The sequence below is a fragment of the Dendropsophus ebraccatus genome, chromosome 12, assembly GCF_027789765.1.
Source record: "Dendropsophus ebraccatus isolate aDenEbr1 chromosome 12, aDenEbr1.pat, whole genome shotgun sequence".
NCBI lineage: Eukaryota > Metazoa > Chordata > Amphibia > Anura > Hylidae > Dendropsophus > Dendropsophus ebraccatus.
In genome coordinates this window covers 12,461,145-12,479,925 of record NC_091465.1, presented here as the reverse complement: position 1 = coordinate 12,479,925, position 18,781 = coordinate 12,461,145, and the positions used below count along the sequence as shown (strand labels likewise).

The 18,781-nt window shown below is 42.6% G+C and overlaps 1 protein-coding gene across 1 annotated transcript; it reads left to right on the top strand.

The window, feature by feature from the left end:
• Nucleotides 1-12,512: 12,512 nt before the first annotated feature.
• On the top strand, nucleotides 12,513-17,984 carry LOC138769581 (indolethylamine N-methyltransferase-like). Its single transcript, XM_069948149.1, has 3 exons — nucleotides 12,513-12,680; nucleotides 14,998-15,205; nucleotides 17,067-17,984. Exons 1-3 carry the CDS (start codon nucleotides 12,527-12,529, stop codon nucleotides 17,488-17,490), a joined length of 786 nt encoding a protein of 261 aa, XP_069804250.1. The 5' UTR covers nucleotides 12,513-12,526; the 3' UTR covers nucleotides 17,491-17,984.
• The last annotated feature ends 797 nt before the right edge of the window (nucleotides 17,985-18,781 follow it).

The window sequence follows — 18,781 nt, the reverse complement described above, 5'->3', positions numbered from 1 at the left end:
TGTCAGAAGGGCTGGTCTCAGTATTTCAGAAACTGCTGATCTACTGAGATTTTCACGCACAACCATCTCTAGGGTTTACAGAGAATGGTCCGAAAAAGAAAAAACATCCAGTGAGCGGCAGTTCTGTGGGCAGAAATGCCTTGTTGATGCCAGAGGTCAGAGGAGAATGGGCAGACTGGTTAGAGCTGATAGAAAGGCAACAGTGACTCAAATAGCCAACCGTTACAACCAAGGTAGGCAGAAGAGCATCTCTGAATGCACAGTACCTCCAACTTTGAGGCAGATGGGCTACAGCAGCAGAAGACCACCCGTTACTAGCATGGTGTACCTAATAAAGTGGCCGGTGAGTGTATATTGAACTTATAATGGTTCTGGGAGGTAAAATAACTATCTGGACATGCCAAGAACAGGATATGACAGATGCTTTTCCATTCATTGTTCTGTTCTCTATTTGCTTTATAGTTTAAGTATAATAAAGTTAAATATATTGCCATTGCCTGTGTTGTGATCCTTACTAAGACAGGATTTTTACCACCTTGATTTTTGAAGATAAGCGTACTGAGTGGGATCTAAATACATCTACAAATTCATACAGTAAGATAGGTCATCTTAGGTCCCATTAGATATCTGACAGTCATGTGACACGGTATGCATACTGTATGTATGTGACACTGCTCAGCCAGGCCCCCAGTGAATCACTGCCTAACTGAGGTCAGGGACAACATTGTATGTATACACTCAGCATGTATTATCCAACAATCAGTTGTCATGGCATCCAGAGGACTTTCAAGGCCTCCATGCTTGTCATGACAAATCTGATGTTACAGTCTGCCAAAGGCAAAGTGTTGATGGAATAGATGGCTGTGATGTGTTCATATTTCATTAATTCATTTTAAAAGTATATATATATATATATATATATATATATATATATATATATAATCCTGTGACTGGGTCTGACTCCTCCAGAGTCCTGACTACCACAGAGATCAGGAGATACAGGAGGAGAAAGATATGCAGCAGCCGCATGTTTTTTTTGCTGCAAATCTTTCCTCGCCTGTCTCTCCATGATTTGCTCCTCGAAGGGGGATTAAAAGAATCCATCATTGTGCAATTAAATATACTGTTAAAAAATAAATATATATCTAAATATACATATATATATATATATATATATATATATATATATATATATATATATATTTATTTATTTTAACAGTATATTTAATTGCACAATGATGGATTCTTTTAATTAAATTATTGAACAACGAAACTGACTTTATTACAACGAAAATGTGTTTTATTAATTAAATATATTAACCATTAGAGGAGTCGGTATTATTGCTGATTTGCCAGCTATTTTTTTTTTTCACTATTTTTGCACTTTGATTTTTTTCCACTTTTTTCATTGTAATAGCAACTGCAACTTCACGAATCTATACCCTATCACACTCCCACTATTGTAGCTGCAATTATTCAGCCGTTATTGCAAGGTTTTTTTTCGGTTCGGTTCGTAAGATTCCGAACTTCAGAAAAGTTCTGGGGATCGAACCAAACCGAACTTTTCAAAAGTTCGCTCATCCCTAGTCACATGGTATACGAGGCAGGAATAACCACACCAACACAGAGTTTTTTTCTTCTGCAATGTTAGAAGAGACATAATATTTCTCTTTTATGTAATATTTATTTATTTGTAGCCTGCCTGAGCAGTGTGGCTGGCACATCGCCAGGTCAGTCTGGAATTCCAAATTACAGTGTGTGGTTTGCCCTGTTCTGCCTTGCATAAAGAACAAAAAGAATATGGAAATGGATGCTGGGTTGCAGTGTTGCTACCTTCCAATTTTCCCTTAATATTCTTATGGCCCTGAAGACCCGATGCTAGGAGGGCGATTCTGAGGGCTGACGGAGAAATCTGACTACCGGAACGGTGAGTGATTATTTTCGTCATGACATTTATTCTTATGTCATCATGTCTAGAGTATGGAATGACTGTTATTTTTCTCCCTTGTTTTAGCCCGGTGTCGGCGCCTATGGTGGATAGATGCGCTACTGTACTGGATATAGTCGCAGATTTTTTACGTCCGCCAAGCCGGTTGTTATCATCCCGATTGTCATTAGCTTCTTGCCGCAGACCCGATGTGCGGTGATTCAAACCTTAGGTGGGAGAATTCCTGCCTTACCACAGCACTCATGTTATCAGCATCCCGGATGTCGGGCGCTGCACCCGGTGCTCAACCGGATATGGCCCATTTTTGCCCAATAACATTGGGATCTCCACAGGAAGTGGGGCACGTTTATTCCAGTGCAATAAAGATTACAGGATGTGTGTCAATTTTGATGTGTTGTGGGCAGGGAGAGGTTCCTATGCCTATATTATGGGGGTGGTTCTAGCAGCTCTGGTTCACTTGCCGGGAAGCCGCTCCTCCCAGAGACTTATGTAAGTGTTTTTTTTTCTCTTCCCAAACACTATGGTTTATATATATATATATATATATATATATATATATATATATATAAAACTACAAAACACACATATGTTGATATCTTTACAGATTGTACACTATGGGGGACATTTATTAAGTCCGACGTTTTTTACGCCTCTACATAAATCCCGTGCGCGTCGGTGCGCACGGCAGAAAACCTACGCCACCTGAAAGGTGGAGTAGGATTTCGGCGTATCTTTTGCCGTAGCAAAAGATAAATTGCACGCCCCCCGTTCCGCCCCCCCCCCCCCCCCCGCCATACTCGGCAGAAAGTGCCGATATGCGAATATTTGCATATTTGCTAATAAAATAATATGCAAATTGGCACTTTCCACCGATACACACCTTAATACATGTCCCCCTATGACTTCTCCTGGTGGAAAAAGTGCTTCTAAAAATAAACACGGATCATGTATTAAATGTGGTGAACTACTACCCGATGATAATGCCAATGATATTTGCATACTGTGTTCATCTGCTACTATGACTGAGTCGCCACTTGTTACACCATCCTTGTCTGACTCTATCAGAGATGTTATTCGAGCTGAATTACGATCTATGTTTGGGGAAGGAGGTCCTGCTGCCAAGCGAATAAAGACCGTACGGTGGATTACCTCTCCTGCCCAGGCCTCTGATGCCTCCTGTTCTGAGTCTGACATATCACAAAGTGATTATTATATATTTCATAGGGATGATGTGTCTGGTTTAATTAAGGCTATTAAAGGGACATTGGAATCAGAAAGGAACATTAAGGATAAAGCTCCAAAAGATGGACTTTACTATTTTTCAGTGTCAGAAGGCAGATGTTTTCCTTCCCATCCTATTCTAGAGAAGCTGATGAAGAAGGATTGGGATAAACCTGAAAAACGGCTGGACACGGGGTCCCGCTTTAAGGCTATGTTCACACTACGTAAAACTACGGCCATAGTTCTCGCCGCAGAACTACGGCCGTAGTTTTGCGTGGTGGGACATAGCCTTGTGTGCACACATCGTATACGCTCCGGCCGGGATCTGTGCGGCGCCGGAAAAAACTGACAGTGAATTCCGGCTGCAGAAAGACCTGTCAGTTCACACAGTGAAGCGAGCGGCTCCGGCCGCTTGCTTCACTGTGGGCTATGGTAAGCTCTGATGTGCCCGCATCAGAGCCCTGCGGCCGTAAAGATCATCCGGCCAGAGACCGGCCATTCCGTGACCCGGCCGGGGTCACGGAATGGCCGGTCTCATACGTAGTGTGAACGTAGCCCAAAGCCGTATACAAACTGGACAAAGCCAGTACTTCAGCCTGGGAGGCTCCTCCAAGAGTTGACCTGGCAGTAGCTAAACTTGCGAAGAAATCTATCTTTCCTGCGGAGGACTCAACCATGTTGAAAGAGCCCCTGGATAGAAAGGCGGATAAACTTTCTAAAAAGATTTATGCTGCAGCTGCCCCATCTTCTAGGATTGCACTAGCATCTGTTCTGTTGGCCAGAGCGCTAAGAGTATGGCTGAGTGAAATTACCAAGGATCTTACCTCAGATGTACCTAAGGAAGAAATCCTTGAAAAACTGCCCACACTTAAAGCAGCTGCAGAATTCTTGTGCGATGCACCAATAGACTCGTTATCCTTGTGTCAGATTGGGAACAGGGAAGACAATGGAAAAGTGCAGCCCTAGAACTTGCACCCGTCCCAGCTGTCCCTACCTTCTTGCCACAACAGCCCTAAAATGGCAGCGGACAACTTGGAGGTGTTCCCTAACCTGAGCAAGTGCAATACAAAAAACAAAGACAGACGTACGAACACAATAAGGGGAAGTAAACAGTCCAAGTCAGTAACAGCCGGTCAGCGAGGTACAGAAGCAAAATCCAGAGAGTAGTCTAAGTCCAAGCCAGAAATCCAATACCAGAGAATAAGTCAGAATAACACGCTAGTTCAAGATACTCTCACAAGTGAGGCTCTTTCACAGGCAAGGAGGTTGAGACAAGTGAAAATACTTATAGGACTAGAAGTCCCAGCCCAGCCCAGACACTGACAGCTAATTGGGAGAGTCAGTTGTCAATCAAAAATCTGTGAGTTCACTACACCTTGTGCTGATCTGTCAGGGAGTAACACACTGGCCACTGCTACCACAAGGAATAGCATAGAGGTGCAAAACCTGATAAGCAGTCCAGCTGCTATGGACGCTGAGCTGAGTCCTAACACCTTGTCTTTCAAGAGTATGTCATCAGCCAACTCATCCAGACTTTGTTTGTGGCTCAAGCAATGGCCGGGAGATCTAGCGTCAAAAAAATCACTTCTGCGCCCTTCCTTTTTTAGCCAAAATCCATGTTTGGGACTCAACTTAAAGACTTTCTGAAAGATCTGCATGAAAGCAAAGAATCTACTTTCCCAATGCCTAAAAGACCAGCTTTCAAGCCTGGTCGCCGTCAATTGAGAGCATCTCCTTAACCCAAAAAGGACTATTGTGCTAACAGGTTTAGGAATTTTAGGCCAAAACAGTCTGGCTCCTCATCTTCTACCAAAGGCAAGTCTACACCTAAAAAGGACTCATTATGACGCCATCTTGCCAACTCTGGACACAGGAGGCAGACTCAGAAGGTTCCTTCCTCAATGGGAAGAGACGACATCAGACAAATAGGCGTTGTCCATAATAAGACATGTCTTTTGTCTAGAAGTAAAATCTCTGCCTCCAAACAGATTCTTCTTAAACAAGCCGTCCGACTCAAATCTGCTACCATTGGTCAAGGACTTTGTCGGGAAAGGAGCCCTAGAACCAGTTCCCCATCAAGAAAGAGGAAGTGGATTCTACTCCCGCATATTTCTGGTTCCGAAGCAAAATGGAAAATTCCGATTACTGATCGATTTATCACTATTAAACAAGTACATGACAAACACCACTTTCAAATGGACAATATAAAATCAGTAATTCCGCTACTGAACAAAGACAACTATTTAGCATCAATTGGCCTGTCCTCAGCCCCTTAAGTTTTTCATCTTGGGACAAGAACCATCTGTCCCTGGACCGTCTTATGTCACTCTCACAGCAAACCCGGGAGAATCTGGAATGGTGGCTGAAGCCATCAGTACTCACCGTCAGAAGGAAAAAGTCATTCTCACTACAGATGCCTCCCACTATGGTTGGGGCCGCTACATACAAGAATGATGGATTCAAAGAAGATGGTCCAGAAGGGAGAGCAGACAAACAGGAGGGAACTGAGAGCGATCAGGCTGGCGCTCCTCCACTTCAGTCATCGCCTTACCGACCAGAATGTGCTGATACAGACAGACAATCTGTCAGCTGTTTTTTATTTAAACAAACAGGGAGGCACCAGGAGTCAAACTCTCCTACAAGAGAGGGGAGAACATCACCTCCAGGACCTATCTGCTGTCCACATCAAGGGGACTTTAAACTGTACAGACGATTTTCTCAGTCGCCACGCATTACATCCAGAAGAATGGGAATAATCCCAAGAAATATTCAAGTGACGAAGAGATTTGGAGTACCAGACCTAGACATCTTTGCTACGCGGGAAAACGCCAAGCTCCCAAACTTTTGCTCGAGGAATATGGCAGATCACCCAATGATGCTAAACGGGTTGTCCATCCCATGGAAGATGAATTTCATCTATGCCTTCCCTCCTCCAGCTCTGATACCGAAAGTTCTGAAAAAAGTGAAAGAAGAAAAGGCACAAGCCCTGTTGATCCTTCCATACTGGCCGCGTAGACCATGGTTTCCCTTGGCCATCACTCTGGCGAAGGAGAGGATTTGGAAATTGCTATGCAAGCCGGACCTTCTTTCACTGAGCGGTTTCCTTCACCACATAGTTCATCTGCTCCAGTTAGCGTCATGGAGAATGAATTGAGAGTCTGGAAAAAGAAAGGCCTATCAGAAAAGACGATTTCTACATTAATAAATGCAGGAAGGGCCAGTACACGTAAGAAGTATGAGAGAATATAGAAGACGTTTACTTCGACCACATCGGACTACTTTCCATCAGTCCTTAATTTCCTCCAAAAAGGTCTGGACCAAGGTCTGAAATTATGCACCCTAAGAGTTCAATTCGTAGCCATTAACTCTTTCATGGATGGAAAATTCTCAAATGAACCCCTTGTGGCTACATTCCTGAAGGGTGCCAGGAACTTACATCCTCCCACAAAGGCACCTATTTCGTCTTGGGACCTTAAAGTGGTCTTAGAAGGTTTAAAGCCATCTCCATTTGAACGATTGCAAGATGTATCTGTCAGGATTGTGCAGTCGTCTGAACTGGGCCTGTTTTACTTGTGTGACACACCCGCTTGCTTCTCAGCTTCCTGGCAATGCAGGAGTTAAGCTTAGAAGCTGTGGGACTTGATTACACAGCTGGGTGGTCTGTTTGATTGACTGGTTCCTCTGCCTTTCTGCAGCCTGGAGTATCAGAGCACCGGTCCAGTGAGGATCCGGACCGGGCTCTTGCTCAGCATAAAACAAAGCTGAGGCAGAGTTCCAGCGCTGGCTATTAGGTTAACATCCTGGTCCAAGCTTCCCTGTCTATTCCTGCGTACCCCGTTCCTAATCCCTCTGTTTTGCTTGACTTGTTACCTGACCTCCTGCCTGACTATTGACTATCCATTTTGCGTGCTGATTTTGTACTGCGCTGCCTGTTTGGATTTGACCCGGCCTGTAGACTATTCTTTTATGTTTGTTCGTCTGTCTTGTTCCGTGTGCACATTTTCAGCGCAGGGAACGTCTACGTGGTTGTCTACGGCCGCCTAGGGCCGGGACAGTAGGTAGGGACAGTGGGTGGGTTCAGACTTAGGGCCCTCTGTCTGGTTGTGTCTGTTACCTCCCTGTCCTGACAGTATCTCTTCAGTACATGACTTGGAAGATGGCGTTCTTAGTGGCTCAGCCTCAGCCAGAAGGGTGAGTGAAATTCAGGCTCTACCAGAGAACCACATTTCAGAGATTAAGGAGATGCCTTATTTCTACCCACGATGCTGGGAGTTATTCCTAAGGTGGCATCCTCCATTGACCAAGAAGTAATTCTCCCAAGCTTACCAATCTTGTAATCAGGAGAAGATCCATTGGATGTTCGCTGGGCCGTCCTTCTTTACAGAGAAATAACAAAAAAGTTCAGAAAGGACGAAAACCTTTTTATCATATATGAAGGGAGAGTGAAAGGTTTGAAAGCTTTAAAAGCTCAGATATCCAAGTGGATCAAGAGTACAATTCAACTTTACTACTCGACACAGGAACTTCAAGTACCTCAAAACTAAAAGCCCATAGCAACATCGTGGGCAGAAGCCTCTAATGTATCGCTGCAAGAAATATGGCGAGCAGCCGCATGGTCAAAAACCTCTACATTTATATCCTACTATCGCCTCAAATGTCTCTGGGGGAACAGCTTTAGGTTCAAAAGTGTTGAAGAGCTAAAGTATTGGTTGTTTTAAACCCCCCCCATGTTTCCTTTATACTGCTTATAAATCCCATTGTGTGCTGCCGAAGGACTACCAGGAACGCAGGAATTTTGAGTACTTACCCTGCCAGGAAATTCCTGTTCCTGGAGTCCGTAGGCAGCACAACACTCCCTCCCTATAACTATATAAAGATTTGCTGCATACGAACTCTGTGTTGGTGTGGTTATTCCTGCCTCTTATACCATGTGACCTTTTTTAATTGGTTACTGCTGAGCATGTTTCTTCTGCCTTGCACTAGGGATCCTAGACTTAACCTATTGTGTGCTGCCTACGGACTCCAGGAACAGGAATTTCCCGGCAGGGTAAGTGTTCAAAATCCCTGCGTTTTCCACAAGTTTCATAGATTTTGCCTGGACTTGTAGTTGTAAGTTATAAATTTATGGCACTTTATTGTGTGTGCAACACTGTGTAAATGTTTTTTTTTTTGTTTTTTTTAAAGACAGTTAAATAACTATCACAGCCTTGGTTGGGCAGTTAAGGAGTCAGGTGGAAGTTGCAGGAGAGTTACAGTGGACTCATTTTTACTTAAGATGTTATTATGCCATGACTAAGGGTAGTTAGACCCAAAACCCTCGCATTTCACCTTACTTCTGTATGGTTTTAGTCCTCTGATTTACATAAAGCTGTGGCTGTTATAACATCAAAAATGTGTTTTTCATAGCCTGTGTTTATTGTATTTAGAGTTGTCTCAAGAGGAAATAAGGGTCCATACCATATCAAAAAGGTGTATCCTGTAATACTTTTCATTATTTTTCCATGTAAATTATTTATAACACACGTTTCCATGACTGACTGAAAATATGAATTCATGATGTGATAAGTCTTTCTTTTTAGCATACTTAACCGATCATTGGTAATTATATAAAGACAATGAACACTGGTGTAGATGTAGTCAATCTGTCTGTGATACAAAATTAGAAAATGGCTTGCAGCACCTATAAACTCTGTCATGTACATGGCGTGGATTCAAGACAAAATCCGGAACATTTCAAAAACCTGATATGATCTTTGGAGAGAATATGTTGAAATTTTCTCAAAACTTTTGCAGTGGGTATGTATCTTGATATTTCCATGTTTAGTTTGTTTTTATGCTTTTTTTATATTTCATTATAGAACAATTTTCATCTTTACACCAACAATATCATACTATCAAAATATCAACCTAATGGTATGACTCTGTCAGGGAACAGGCAGGGAAGACACAGACAATGAACCCTGCACTTGTCCCCGCCCATTGTCCCTGCCTACTTGCTTTAATCAGCCCTAGGCGGCTGCGGACAAACATGGTGCCAGTCCCAAACCTAAATACTGTACATTGAGACACAAAATGTAGACAGACAAACATAATGAAGGATGGTAATCAGTCCAAGGTCACCACAAGTGGGCAGCAGAAGTACAAAAATAAAATCCAACAAAAATAGTCAAGTCACAGACAAAAAGTACAGGCTGGCGGAAAACCAGGATAGTCAGGGTACAGATGCAAGGGTCAAATAGCCAAAGGTGGCACATAGAAAAATGCAGGAGGAGCTAAACTTGCCGTGGGGGGGGGGGGGGGGGGGGAGAGGATGGTGTTCTCTAGACTCAATAGCCAGCGAGGAATAGGCAGATGCTCAAACCTTATATAAGGGACCAAGGACCCGGTCAAAAAGGTTATTGGACCGCCCCCTGTACTATAGCAATGAACACGGTAATACCTGCTAATCAACACACAATATAATGGAATTTTAAACTCCCACCGGTGATGTGGACCCCACAGCTTCTCTGGTTGCTAGGAACGCTGTTGTGTATCCATAACATCACTGGTGCTGAAGCCATGGGGCAGGGCGTGCTCCTGCAGAATGATGCGGCCGGGGCAGCCCCCTGAGTGTCTGGGGCTCTGGAGAGCGCAGGATCCCGGTCAGGTAAGTTGCTGACACTTAGGGGAAGATTTATCAAAGGGTGTAAAATTTAGACTGGTGCAAACTACCCACAGCAACCAATCACAGCTCAGCTTTAGGCAGTGCTGAAAGGAAAGAGGAGCTGTGATTGGTTGCTGTGGGCAGTTTGCACCAGTCTAAATTTTATACCCTTTGTCACTGAAAATAAATCACGCACATAAGGTCTATTGGTTTAGCAGATTTATTTTATCCTTTAAATTGAGGATAATGAAGGGTTGCAGTGTTGATAAGGAGATACTACAGAACTAAGTCCAGTTATATTACAAATATTAAAACACCAAAAGGGCTACAAAGTCAACATAGGGTAGATCAACAAACAGTCCAACCCCACCCCCCCAAGCCCTTCCCCCACCCCCAAAAAAGAAAGCAAACCTATGTTGTATATCCATAAATATCAGCCGCTGTACTTTGTGTGAACATAGCCAAAAGCTGCGATTGTGGATTTTAAGTGACATTTAATTTCTTTAGGGGTATGTTCACTGTTTTTTTGTTTTTTTTTGAGGGGGGGGGGGGGAGAGGCGGCTTTATTTTGATAATTACTACCGTGAACAATGATCTTGCTCTTTTAATGTATTTAATTGTCAAAATACGTATTTTCGCCTCAAAAACTAAATGTACCACTAAAACCAAATGTACTTTGTTTAACCATGAATAAAACTGCGCGAAACAGGAGGGGGGGGGGGGGGGGGATTGTAAGGTTGAAATTTGTGGCAATTTCCTTTTTATGCCATTCATTGTGCGGTAAAATTGCCATGCCGTCTGTATACATAGTATGTATTGTTTCTGTCACAAAAAAAAATAAAAATAAAATAATAATAATAATAATAATAATAATAATAATAATTTATTTAATGATAAATAAATAAATCCATAAATGGGGTACTTATTCAGAATGAATTAATAAAGAAGGTGCTGCTTATATGCAGTACAGTATCTAGGGTGTGGCTGTCCGGCATCACAGTCTCTATACAGTAAGCTGTGATTGCTATCGCGCTCACTATTCTCACTATGAGTTTCTTTTTACTGGTTATAGCACATCCTTTAACCCCTTAAGAAACGGGCTGATTTTGGTCTTAAGGACCAGAGCCCATTGTTGAAACCTGACCTGTCTCACTTTATGTGGTCATAGCTCTGTTATGCTATAACTTATCATATTGTACTTTAGGGTGCTGGTAAATTTTGGCCGATATCCGTGCCATTTTCTTGTGAAAAATATTACAAAATTAGCATTTTTCTCATTTTTTTCTACAGTTACCATGCGGGTTCAATCCTGTGATGATTTATGGCCAGCATCATTACACATGAGGCGATACTGAATATGTGTACTTTTTTTTCTACATTTATTACTGCAACGGGGGCTATGGGGATTATGCGTGCATTGCAGATATATATTAACTTTTTACTTTTATACTGTACCACCATGGGACTTCACTATTTAATTGCCTGGTGACAGGAACATGACATTGTAGTGCTGATCTCCATTGCATTATATTGTTCCTATCATAGGCGTTGCAGATCAGGCTCTGCCTTAGGGCTGAGCCAGATTAACCACTGTAGCTATGACACTGGAGGCCTCAGGAGCCACGATGGTAAACAAAGGGAGAATTCTCCTTCTGTTCTGCCCTATATGTGCTGCAATCACACTGATCGTAGCACCAATAGGTTCCCAGTTATTACTGACAGCTTATGCGCCCTTGTCATCCCAGTCACCCCAGGGAGCTGTCAGTCATCTGACACTGCCGCTGAAGTAGAAAGAAGTGCCGAAGAGATGAAGACGCCGACGGGAGCTCCGGGGATCCACGATCGACAGGAGATTCAAACGGAGAGTGAGCCAGGAGTGAGGGTAAGTATAAAAATGTGTTTGTCTCTATCTTTATTTTTTTTTCTTTAGCGTTGGAGTTGTCCTTTAATCACAGAAGGGCCACAAAGACAAAACAAGCAAGTATTCACAGTTAATTTCACCAACCTGTGGCTATATGTGAGTACAAATGTAGTTTGGTACAGTTTGTGAGTACAAATGGGGTTGGTACAGTTGCACTCCTCTTTAAAACAACAACTTTCCTCACCTCTAAATCCCTTAAATACTCCACTACTGCTTCACCAGATCTGCTGTAATGGCATCACAAACCTTATATGTTATATATGATGTTGCCGCCATTCACTGTCCTCAGCAGTCATGCGCTATACTGTATATGCAAGCAGAACCAGCTGAGGCCAGTGATTGGCTGTAATGTCACATGAACTTACGGGATGGCATCACTGAAGGCCCTACGGGGACATCAGAGCAGCGGGGGAACTTAAGCTACAGGAAATTTACAGGTGAGTAAAGGTTTTTCTTCTAAGTCAGCCTGGCCCAAGATCTTTCCTAATGTGCTAAAAAATACCCTAAAACTCCTTTTTATTGTATGGTGGAGCATATATTTTTTTGAGAAGTCATTGCAGTATTTTTCACTGCCAAATACTGAAGCTTCGGGGTTTATTCTACCCATTAAGTCGTTGAACTGAAGATTCATGTGATATTTTTTTTTTTACATAACACGGATTCCCATGACTGACCTGATCCTTCAGCTTACTTATATTATCATACATTGTGAGCTGATTAGTATAAACTTCAGTATATAAAGTTCCTGAGCTCCGGTGTAGAGGTAGTCACCCCTTCTGTGATACAGGATTACATGATGGCCTCCACCCCCTATAAGTTCTATCTTTTACATGGTTGTGATTCCAGACAACATCTAGATCAGTACTTTTCAGATACATCTGGGATGATCTTTGAAGATGATTTCCTGATATTTCCCATTGAAAATCTTGCAAAAACCTTCACAGTGGGTATGTAACTTTTTATTTATAATATTATGCAATGCATTCGCTACAAAATATATTACTTAATCTCTTACTGCTGTTTGCTAATATATTTTATAGGTAAAACGATTCATTAGGATCGGCAGCTTGTCCGGCTGCTGACTTTGAAGTCAGTGCGTGCCAGGAAAAGCAGGATCCAGCCGTGGGAAACATCTTCTAGTTTTTCAGGACTGGATCCAGCTTTTTCTGGCACCCTAGGAGGAGCGGCACGGAGCGGCACCGACTTCAAAGCCATCAGCCAGGCAAGTTCCCGGACGATCCTACCGGAACGCTTTGCTTCATTCCTACTGTAAAGTCACATTATTGGGAAACTTGTGCAAGATTAACCCCTTCACGTTAGCAATACGTTCCTGCTGCAGATGCCCCATGCAGTAGGAACGCATATATACATTCCTTACAGTGAGGAGCTTTAAATGTGTGCGGGACCGCTGCAGTGTGAGCGGCCCTGCACACATGACATGACACGATCGCTGCAGCCTGTCATTAACGGTGAGGGCTCGGCTGCCCACTGCATCCGGCCCCCACCTTCTATGAAGCGCGCTCTGCTCTGGAGCGTACTTAAAGGGGTGCTCCGACGGGGGGGCACTTTTTGGGGGGGACCGGGGAGGAGGTGGCTGAAATAAAAGACGTTCACTTACCTCCCCGGTTCCAGCGGCGGGTCCCGCATCACGGCGCTCCGGTCCCCGGTTCCCGGCCACTTCTGGGTGTCTTGACGCTGGCCCGAGACGTGACATCTCAGGTCCGCTCAGCCACTTAGTGAAGGAGGCGGGATCCGTGTGAAGTCCGCTTGGATCCCACCTCCTTCACTGAGTGGCTGAGCAGCCCTGAGACGTAGCGTCTCGGGTGGCGTCAGACACCCGGAAGCGGCCGGGAACCGGGGACCTGATAGCCATGATGCGGGACCCGCCGCTGGAACCGGGGAGGTAAGTAAACATCTTTTATTTCAGCCACCTCCTCCCCGGTCCCCCCAAAAAAGTGCCCCCCCCGCCGGAGCACCCCTTTAATAGGAAAGGACGTATCGGTACACCCAGGGTCATCTGGGGACAGACTTCCAGGGTGTACCGGTACATCTTTGGTCGTCTAGGGGTTAAAATATAACATTATTGTTCCCACACGGTGAACGGCGTAAAAAAAAAAAAACACACATCAGGATTGCTGATTTTTTAAAATTATATATCAGAAAAAAATTAATAAAAAGGAATCAAAATTTTTCTTTTACACCAGTATGCTATTAATAATAACTAGAGATCATGCCACAAAAAAATGACACCCGAACCAGCCCTGTAGGTGGAAAAATCAAAACGCTAAAATAGCAGTTTTTTGTGCAATTACTTTTAACTGGTAATTTGTAATTTATCAGTTATTATTACCGGCATTTCATTACCGCTTCAAACTCTGTTTTTCATAAACTAGAACTTTTTTTTATTTAAAATGTAGATAATTTTAGTGGTTTTTTTTTTGGTTATTATACCCAATATTCCTATTTCTGGTATCAGTGAATAGCTAGGAAAGCTATTTAGATATTCCCAGCACCCATAATGGGTCCAACTATGCAGCATCTGTGTTTTTTACTACAGAGACCCCATGAGAAACCTGCCGAGGGATCTAGCAGGTCTGTTTGTACCACATACTGTTATAGATGTTAGTCTATAACTATGGTCTTTTTTCCTCTTTGCCTTGGTCTTTTATGTATATAGTCTCTTTTGCATCTCCTCTATTATTTAAAATAATAAATGTTTAAATATCTGGCAAACAAAAAATGGAGATGCACCGCTCTAAATATCAATACAGATATCAGTACATATACAAGAACAGGTGCACAAAGCCCACATACCAAACAAAATACTGGAAACAAGCAAAGGTAAGTATGTAATAAGGGCAATGGCACACCAAAAGTAGAGAGAAATAGAAGTATCTTTATTAAACAAACCTACAGGAAAAACACTTGAAAAAAGTTAAAAACACTTAAAAAACAGAAAAAGAGACCATGAACGTGATCATGTGCTCAGGGCCAATAGTGGAGAATCATATACTCCAAATAAATGTCTCATACCCCATCCAGAAGCAAAATGCTAATCCCCTAAATACCAAAGAAAACCTAGGTAATAAATCAATAAATACATATACATATAAAGTGTTTTTAACTTTTTTCAAGTGTTTTTCCTGTTGGTTTGTTTAATAAAGATACTTCTATTTCTCTCTACTTTTGGTGTGCCATTTCCCTTATTACATACTTACCTTTGCTTGTTTTCAAATGTTTAAATATCCTCATAATGTTTTACAGGTCACATTACAGGAGACGTCCTGATTGACCTCAGTAAAGGTTCTCTGGTCCATCATCTCTATGCGGCCTGTGAGTTTTTCAAACACATCATAGTGCTAAAGATCAGTGACAGATGCATCATGGAGCTGAAGAGATGGCTGGACACACGGACAGGAGCGTTTAACTGGGAACATGCTACAAATCGTCACGTAGAGCTAGAAGGAAAGAGGTGAAGTATTTATCCACTATCATCTATTGCCACTGTCTAAGAGCCTTATTACACCAACAGATAATCTGACAGATTTTTTTTACCCAAAGCCAGGAATGGACTATAAACAGAGAACAGGTAATAAAGGAAAGGCTGAGATTTCTCCTCTTTTAACCCCTTAAGGACAGAGCCAATTTCGATTTTTGCTTTTTCGTTTTTTCCTCCTTGTGCTTAAAAGGCCATAGCACTTGCATTTTTCCACCTAGAGACCCACATGAGCCCTTATTTTTTGCGTCACTAATTGTACTTTGCAATGACAGGCTGAATTTTTGCATAAAGTACACTGCGAAACCAGAAAAAAATTCAAAGTGTGGTGAAATTGAAAAAAAAAACAAAACGCATTTTCTTTATTTGGGGGAAATGTGTTTTTACGCCATTCGCCCTGGGGTAAAACTGACTTGTTATATATGTTCCTCAAGTCGTTACAATTAAAACGATATGTAACATGTATAACTTATATTGTATCGGATGGCCTGTAAAAAATTTAAACCATTGTCAACAAATATATGTCACTTAAAACCGCTCCATTCCCAGGCTTATAGCGCTTTTATCCTTTGGTATATGGGGCTGTGTGAGGTGTCATTTTTTGCGCCATGATGTGTTCTTTCTATCGGTACCTTGATTGCGCATATACGACTTTTTGATCGTTTTTTATTACAATTTTTCTGGGGGGACTTCTAGTATAAGTGCTTTGATCTCTCATTGAGATCTCTGCAGCATAGATATGCTGCAGAGATCCATGAGATCGGCACTCGTTTGCTTTCGGCTGCAGCCGGAAACAAACAGTGCCGAGCCGGGGACGGCGCCATCTTGGAGCGGTCCCCGGCCGGCTTCAGTTACGAAGATCGCTCCTCCGGGATAACATCCCGGAGGAGCGATCTCCCCACTAGACACCAGGGATGAGGCTGCGTCTGGTAATCGGATGCAAGTGTCATGTTTGACAGCTGCATCTGATTACTGTATTAGCGGGCACGGCGATCGGACCGTGCCCGCTAATACCAGCGGTCCCGGGCTACAAGTGGCACCCGGGACCTCCGCGGTTCAGAGCGGGGTCGCCGCGTGGCCCCGCTCTGAACTCCCTTACCGGCATCAGGGCGTAAATTTACGCCCGATGTCGTTAAGGGGTTAAAATCCATTCCAGGCTTTGGCTTAAAAAAATCTGTAAGATATTCTGTTGGTGTAATAGGGCCCTAAAAGTCAGGAAAGTGGATCTAAAATATATTTAGGTAGTTTGTTTTACACTTCCTATTTTTGTAAAGTTACTCAAGAGTGATGTGAGAATCTTTTTAATATGAATGGAATTTATTCCAATGTTTAAAGCGGCTCTGTACCCACAATCTAACCCCCCCAAACCACTTGTCAGATAGCTGCTTTTAATCCAAGATCTGTCCTGCGGTCCGTTTGGCAGGTGATGCAGTTATTGTTCTAAAAACAACTTTTAAACTTACAACCCTGTGCCCTATGGGAGTATCTGTGCCCTAACTTTGCACCACCCCCTCCGTCCCTCCTCCCCACCCTCCTCATCATTAGGAATGTCACTGGAACATTTTCTCCATGCTAAACATTTGCACAGGTCCTTAACGATCCAGCCCATGTGCTGGGCTGACACAGCTGACGAATAGTAGGCAATCTGCCTGGTGCATTCCTAATGATGAGGACCCCTGAGCGGGGACCCCTGGCAGGGCGTACGTTTACACCCTTTTGCGTTAAGGCCCAACCTGCGGAAGTGTAAATGTACGCCCCTGGTCATTAAGGGGTTAAGGCATACTGTCTTCCTCTGTGTTGGAGAACTACAAGTCTTATTTTTTCTCATTTCTTCTAGCCACCAGTCAAAGGAGAAAGAAGAAAAAGTGAGAGAAGCCGCTCAACATGTTGTGAAATGTGACCTTGAGAAAGAAAATATGACGGATCCGATAGTCTTTCCACCAGCCGATTGTATCATCAGTTTTTGCTTACTAGAAGTTATCTGCAAAAATCAAGATGATTACATCAGATATCTGAGGAAGTTCTCAGGGTTGCTGAAACCTGGAGGACACCTCATATTATTTGGGGCTTTAGATTTGTCATTTATCACAGTTGGAACAGACAAGCTCCATGCTCTCACATATGATGAGGATTTTGTCAGGAAAGCTCTAGCTGGAGAAGGATTTGTTATTGATGTCTGTAAGGTTAAGGAAAGAACGGCTGTAAGTGACCTTATTGACTATAAAGCCGTCATATTCATTGAAGCTCACAAGGAGATATAGAAATTTAATTTTACGTTTACATCTAAAGTGATTATTTTTAGAGCTTTAAAATTTGATATAATCATTCTGAAAATACTTCCTCTATGATTTTAATTAGTTGCAGAATTTAGAGACAATCCTGCTAGTTTGCTCAAATGGATCGTCCAGTTTAGACATTGCAATTGCACTTACTCAGGGAATTCTGAGCTCATATCAAGGCAGTCCCATATTCAGGGTCCTCATACTTTGGCCAAAATGGAGAGGAGTTCCTAACAGTATATCTTCTTGTAGAGGATTTACCTTGCCTTCCATTAAACAAATAATACATTTACTATTTACTAACAGGTAGAAGAGCTGGTTTCTGTGGGTCCCAGTTGGAAACCATTTTATCAACTTATTTCCAACAGACTCTTTTAACAGACATGAATTGTCTAAAGGAGAGAACTCCTTTAAATGTATTGATCAAGCAAAGATCCCCTGCGGCTGTGTCAGTACACTTGCACAAACTTTCAAACAGTATCGGAGCTCCTGACATCATAATTAATCATGATGCTGTGAACTCTGAGGTCCACTCCACAGAACACTGTCCGTGCACGAACGGAATTCTGCAGATGTGTGCATTGTCCCTTATAATGTTGCTTAGAGATAATTTAGTTGCTTTTTAATGTACTGTTCTGTTATCTATTTGCTTTATATTAGTAATCGAATAATAAAGTTGAATATAATGCTATTGCCTGAGTGTGTCCATTACTAGAACAGGTCATGGCAGCCAGAGGACTCTAGACCTCCATGCCTGCCATGAAAGATCTGCTGTTACAGCCTGGCAAAGGCAGACGGGTTATATCAGTGTTGATTGAAAAGATCAGGGGGATGTGTATGAATTTAATTAATCCATGCATACAATTAGGTGATTAATTTTAAAAATCTAAAGGAGACTTCGTCTTTGGCTCAATGATGACTTCTATAGCGCCCATCCTCTATGAGCACCAGATAGCAGGAAGAAACAACGCTCAGCCGTGCACTTCTCTTCATTGGTTTTACTCACCTGGGCAATTCTCTACACTCAGACCCCACCGCTGACCGACCCCACCGAAGAAGAGTGATTGTCTATAGTTAGCATTTAGTTGTCAGCAATCCTTTTCTATTGCAATGTGAAACAACAAAGACTTCTTTTTCAATGGTCACTTAGATAGGATCCCAAGTAAAGCTCACAGTCCACTTTCCAATCATGTGCACCCTAATGGACGTTTAGGCAAACATTAGGACCTTCACTGGTTGTCTCCCAGTTGGTAGAATGAATGAAGTTGTAATT